This window comes from Fulmarus glacialis, unplaced genomic scaffold, assembly GCF_000690835.1.
Source record: "Fulmarus glacialis isolate BGI_N327 unplaced genomic scaffold, ASM69083v1 Scaffold50623, whole genome shotgun sequence".
NCBI lineage: Eukaryota > Metazoa > Chordata > Aves > Procellariiformes > Procellariidae > Fulmarus > Fulmarus glacialis.
Genome location: NW_009205790.1, coordinates 1 through 6,265, shown reverse-complemented (window position 1 = coordinate 6,265; position 6,265 = coordinate 1). Strand labels below are relative to the sequence as shown.

At 45.7% G+C, this 6,265-nt stretch overlaps 1 protein-coding gene across 1 annotated transcript; it reads right to left on the bottom strand.

The window, feature by feature from the left end:
• Positions 1–1,195: 1,195 nt before the first annotated feature.
• On the bottom strand, positions 1,196–4,116 carry LOC104075111 (WSC domain-containing protein 1-like; the record flags this gene model as incomplete). Its single annotated transcript, XM_009575504.1, has 3 exons — positions 1,196–1,455; positions 2,289–2,453; positions 3,951–4,116. Coding segments are annotated over 3 exons (591 nt in total), but the record flags the coding sequence as incomplete, so codon positions are not given.
• Positions 4,117–6,265: the final 2,149 nt, after the last annotated feature.

Below are 6,265 nucleotides of genomic sequence, written 5' to 3'. Positions count from 1 at the left end.
TATATGTAAACAAATAATATATAATAATTATATAATAATATATTAACTTTTTTATTATGTAAATGCAGCATCAAGACACTGATCTTGGCTGGGGCCCAAGGTGCTGTCGAATAACATACCTTTCTGCATGCCTACCAGCCTGCTTATGGGGAGACTGGATAAGGAAATAGGATTAATAGGGAAGACTCTTCTGTTCCTGGCACATGGGAGGGTCACCTGCCAGGATCACTGGGACAAAATTTACTGAATTATTTTCCCACCTTTGCCTTGGGCATTAATGACATGTCAATCTCTGTTTGCTGTCTCTGACAATTTAATTTTCTGAGTGTCAGGACAGTCCTAACTAAAGCTTTTGGGCTGGACAAAGAGCATTTGTGGCTGAAATGTAACAATTTGTAGTTTGCAGTACAGGAAAGCCATTCCCTCCAGACTTTTTCTCTCTTCTAAGGGCTGTTTTGTCTGTTTTTTGATGAATAGTCTTGAGTTGTGACTGATGAAAGGTGATACATGAAATATGCTGTGACAGAGGACACTTCCCCCCAGCCCTGTGCCGCGTGGTTTGCCAGGCCACAGGTGTAATGCCTAAAATATGCACGAAGAGAAATGCAGAGTCTGAATGCGGCAGTGTATTCAGTGGGGAAATTGCAGTCACACCATCCAGCTTGCCAGTCAAATGCATGAAGCGTGGCAGGCATATTCTGAAGTATTTTCATGTGTTCAAGGAACACTTAATCTCAAGTCCCCTTATTGCTATTACCCTTATTTATCTGCAGTGCAGTAGCACCTGTGCAGTGCTGTAAAATTTTCTTCAGGGAATGTCATGCTCCATTGAATCCTCCAAATCTTAAATTTGATTTCTCATGGTTATTACATGCTGCAGGGGCAAATTTTCTTCACCTCACATAGCTTGGCAAATGGGCTGTACACAGGGGTGTTGTACTTGGACATGTTTTCTCTGCCAAACAGTACGATGGCAGCAATATGTGCTGCATGCCTGTGGCCACAGCATTGGTGCTGTGCTACCTTCCTCTCCATGGCGGTAGATGTACAGCAAGACCACTCCCAAAGTGCAGGTCTGAATGCTTTGGGGACTGATCTTGGCTGCGGTGGGACTCAAGTCCCACTGAATTTGTTTGTAGTGCTGACTCAGGTCCCAGTGCTTTACCCCCTTCCCAGCATGCCGAGAAGGTAAGTGTCAAACTGTGTCCAAAGCGGCAGCGGGCACCCCCAGCCCGTGCCGGTGCGGCGTGTTACCTTTGCTCTTCCAGTTGCGGTCGGTGGCGTACCCCAGGTGCCCGGCGTATTTCCTGTTGAACTCCGCCATCAGCGATTTGTACGGGTTCCTTATCAAAAGAATCGCAGAGTCGAACATTTCAATCTCCGTCTTGCCACTTTCATGTGTTTTCACACAGATGGTCCTTCTACTTCTCCAGTGGTCTTTTTCTCCTTTAAAACCTGTTTTACAAGACAGGATGGTTGGCTTTTTCACTTGATTATAAGTCTGTGCCTTTTCACGCTTTAAATCATTCCCTACAGTGGTGTAAAACTGTTGTGAAAGTACCAGTCAATTAAACGCATCCCTGGGATCAGGGCTGAATTTTATTCCTGGCCTGCTACTGACCTGCAAGGCTTATTGACTTTATTTGGTTGGGAACCATCTTCTTGTGTGCTTCTCCATGCCTGCCATAAGGAGAACCCTGTCCCTGGCTGGAGCCCCAGCCACTGAGCGGGGCATGCGCTGGGAGCCAGGCTTTCCTCCGCTGGGGAGGACTTCGTTGGCATCTTGCGGCAAAGGGGCTGTTTTTCACCGGGCCAATGCTTGGCGCTTGCTAAATATCGTGCCCCCTCAGGAGACTGTCCTCCCAGAATAATTAGTAACATTTAAAAATTCAACCCTTGTGTTTCATGTGCTACTGAAGGGTCTTACCCTCAGGGTTTAGTCAACTTTTTTTAGTCAACTGGTCCTTTGGACCAGTCTTTTAGACCGGAGGTGCACACGTGCATGTGCACAGCAGCACCAATGCAGGTGACATGCAAATTTTGCAAATCGAGAGCCTGGCTGTTGTCTGTGAAAGTAGCTGCCTGTCAGGCTCAGTGTGCTGCTGGAGCAGTCTCTGCTGCTGTCTGCATCACGTGAGACCGCTCGTTCCAGGCACGTGTTTAAATTTTACCAAATGTGCTGACAGTGCCAGCCTTTGGTGGCTCCAAGCAGAAGGATGCCAGGACAAATAAGTAAAGCTTCGTGCCTCGGAAGGGCTTTGTGTGTCCCATCCCTCTGGATATGGTACCTTTGTTGTAGAGGGCTCCATCGAAGTAGTAGCTTCCTGTGTAGTACCCTGTGGCATGCTCTATCAAATGGCGAGCCCACGTATTCCCAGCCCCAGGAAAGCTCGACAAAGCAACAAACACTTTGGATTTGGTGGTTAAGAATTTCCTGTCCGTGCAGCGGGTGTCTGCAAGTACAGAAGATATTTCATTGTTAGCATTGTGGCTTTTTAATAATTCCACTGACAGCTCTTGATTACAGGGTTATTGCTTCTTTCTTTTCTCTCTTATGAATATAAGATATCAATTTGAGTCCAGTTGTGAGTCAGCTACTTCCCAAAATTAATTCAGCCATAAGAGACCAAAGAGATTATCCTCACAAGAGGTTTCTTCTGGTTTTGTGTTAGGCAACGCTTTTTTGATAGAGCTGCGGCAAACCATTGTACTTGCCAGCATGTTGTGATAAAAGCCCCTTGATGCCTGTTTGTTAATGGCTATTTGCCTGGCAGGTTGGCTCTTCAATGAAACCTTAAATGTGGCATTACATCTGGAAATTGCGAGTTTTATAATGCAGAAGAAACTCCTTCTACTGAAAGGAGCTGGCATTCAGTTAAACCTCTAGGCTGTCATTCCCCTCCAAAGGGCGCAAGGCAGTGATGAGCTCACACTGCGTTAATTTCCCATGGGGGCTAGACACCTGGTTTCCACATATGCTTTCGTAAATCCTAACCTTATTTCTTAGTGTGCCAATAAAAGCAAGGATAGGATGAGAACCAATCTTGACCCTCTGTGATGATTCAAAAAGAAGCAGGAAATAAATTAGAAATTACTGTCTGCATTCTTCAAAGCAGCCTCTAGATGAAGCCATGGCTAGAAAGTCCCAGCACAGTCCAGAGGAGGCTGTCTTCTGGCACTACTGATCTACGCAGACATGGGAAGTACTAGCAATCTCATGAAAGCAACTGTGCTTGCATGATCTTTTCATGTGCTGATGTCTGCAGTCTACCTCTGAACTGGGAGATGGCGGGAAGAAAAGGGTGTCGGAGAAAAAAAGCCCAGCACCAATCCCAAAAAACACTTAATTTGTTTGATTTTAAGCTTGTGAGAAGTTTCATTGAATTCAGTGCAAATCACTGCATGGATAAAGTTGCCAGTACCACCTAAATGGTTTACTGGATTGGAGCTTTACTTTCTGCTTTATTTTCCGGCTTTGAAACATGTATGCAGATGAGTATTTTAGAGCAAGATGGGTAGAGCAAAATTAGCACTGCAGAGCTGCTTCGGTGGCTGTGTAATGTGGGAGCCAGGTGTGCATTTAACAAGCAGGACTGGAACCAGAGTATGGGGTCCTCGTCCCCTGATGCCTGGGGTGCTGCATGGCTCAGGGTGTGCCTTCCCAGGCTCTGCCTTGTTCTTGCCATCTGCAAAATAATTATATTTTTCCAGGGCGGGGGGAGGCTGTGCTGCTTAATGAGAGAATGTAAAGATGCACATTTACGAGTGCAATTGCAAGGAGGGGATTTAGATAAGGGCTGTTTCCTAAATTCCTGCCTGTATTGTGATACCAACCATTGTGGCTAAGACTGCTGTAAACTAGATTACTTTTACCCACTGCAGAAAGGGCGCAGGGGCTATTTCCAGCAGTGGTGGGTCTGGCCCTGGCACAACGAGGCTGAAGCTTGTACCTTGCACCGGTGTTTGGTAGACCAGGCAGTATTTTCCCTTGGCGGCACTGCTGGCGTTGTGCATCCTGCTGCAGAGCAGCCCGTCTGCGCTGTCATGCAGTGAGAAGCGCCTGGTGGGGTAGCCGCAGTAGCACTCCCGCCCTTGGATGACTGCCAAGGGAAACTCCTACGAAAGAGAGAAAATAGATCAGTGTGTAAATGCCACGGCATCAACAGCCTGCGGGGAATGCTGCTGCTATACAAAGAAAAATAAATCTTCACAAGGCCACTGTCAAGATCAAAGCAGTGTTTGATATATCATTGTAAAGCTTATGCTTCTTATACTACTACTGTCTTTCATATGGCAATTTCTTAAAAATTGGTTTCCAGACACAAGCCTTGTAAAGCTTGAAAATTCACAATATTCTGGGTTTTTTCATTATTCATAAAAATAATTCTATAATATTCCTGCAGCACCTAGTACGTAATTCCACCTGCAAAACATCAGTGTGGGAAAAGTTGTTCTTATTTACCCCAAAATGAGCATTTTGAATTGATCATCTTTTAAACTTCTATTTGTATTCCCCCAAACTGAGGAGTCAGCTGTTAAACGGTTTGCCTTATTCAGTTGATTTTAGAGTTTGTGTGGAGGAAACTTGCCCTTAAACTTAAAGAATTTAAGCGAAGAAGGAAATTTAGACCCACTAACTGCTGCAATCAAGTTTAAAAATAGAACAAAAAAAAAATCCAAGCCATAAAAAAAAGTATGCATCTTAGTCTGGCTTCTTCACAGTTTGCAAAAAATGAATGTGCGTGGAGGGGCTGATACAGAGTTTGAGAGCTACCGTGTATATTTTTGGAAAAACTATTTAGAAATATGATACCAAGTAATTTTTGGTACATCTATTCAGAGGGACTGTGCTGATGGCGAACATGGGGCTGCACCAGAAAAGGCAGAGGGGGACCTGGGGTGCCTGAGCACAGCTGTAGCCGTACCTGGTGCTGGGCGCGAGCTAAGGGCACGCACGGCTCTGCCTGCTGGTGCACGCAGGGTTAGCTCAGCTGGCGCCTGGGCTCTGTCTTCAGGCATGGACACTTCTTGTTTTATGTTACCTTGCTTCTAGATAGGGAAACCTCATACGAAATCCAGACTGATGGCTGCAAATGACAGGTATCTCAGCAGAGTGTAAAATGTGCAACTACAAGAAAGTTATAGGTAGTGTTCACTGCAAGGAAACAATTCCCAAGGAAAATTTCTGGCTGTAAGAAATTTCTTTTCAATGCATTTGATGAAAAGTAATTCAGGTTTTGGTGTACCAGTCTTCCCAAAACAGGCAACAGGCTGCAAAGCAGCATTGCTGTGTGGTGGCAGAGCACTGAGGCTGGGCTGCTGGGCTAATATTGATGAGAATTAAGAGAAGTTTGAGGGAAACGTGTGCTAATTATTTGCTGAAGAAATTAGCAGTTGCTTATGTGCTCAGTAGAAAAAGCACACTTACTACTTTGCTGAAACTGGCCCTAAAATTCAGTCTTTCTCCTATTTACCAGGAGGACTGGGGTTGTTTTTCCCTGGGTTTCCGAAGTCCCCTGGATGGCTTGCTCGGCGGCAGGGGGGTGCATTGGCGTGCAGGGGTGGGCTTGGTGCAGCCACAGAATGGCTGAAGGAAGCTCAGGGGTTATTCGAGTGCAGAGCATTCAATTCCACCTATTCCATATCAAAACTTTTTGCCTTTTAAAAGTCTTTTGGAGTCTGGGAGTGCACGACAGGACTGCTGAGCAGCTTATCTCTCACTCTTCCCAACGTGTTCATCCTTTGATAAGGAGTCAAATACAATGCATGTGCCATCTGTGCCCAAACAGCCATTTGCTTAGCGAATGAGATATGACATTGTCAAAAACTATTTACAGATTTGATCCAAGGGCAGAATAGTTCTGTTTCTGCCTGCAAACAGAATTTTTTCCTTTACAATGAAGCAGTGTTTCTCAGTTTGAGAAATTAATAAGTGTCCCGGCCATCAAACACAGCCTAGAATAAAAATGTACCTTTACCTCGTGCCAAGTGGCACCTGCAAGCGATTGACTTTTCTGGAAGGCTGGAGGTTTTGTGAAGAGACCTAAGCAAATGCTTCTCCATACTTCTGCATCTGCAGAAGGACTGGTCACTATGGTACTGTTCTGCAGCCACTCCGCATGCGGTTCAAGGCAACGGAGGTGCGGGGTGCCCGGCCCTTCAGGAAGCAGGGGCAGTTGGGCTACCTGCCTGTGCAGCCTTCCTGCTGCTCGAGCAGCAAGTGGTTGGAGGATGGAGAGCTCTGGCTGGGACTTAGGAAAAAAAG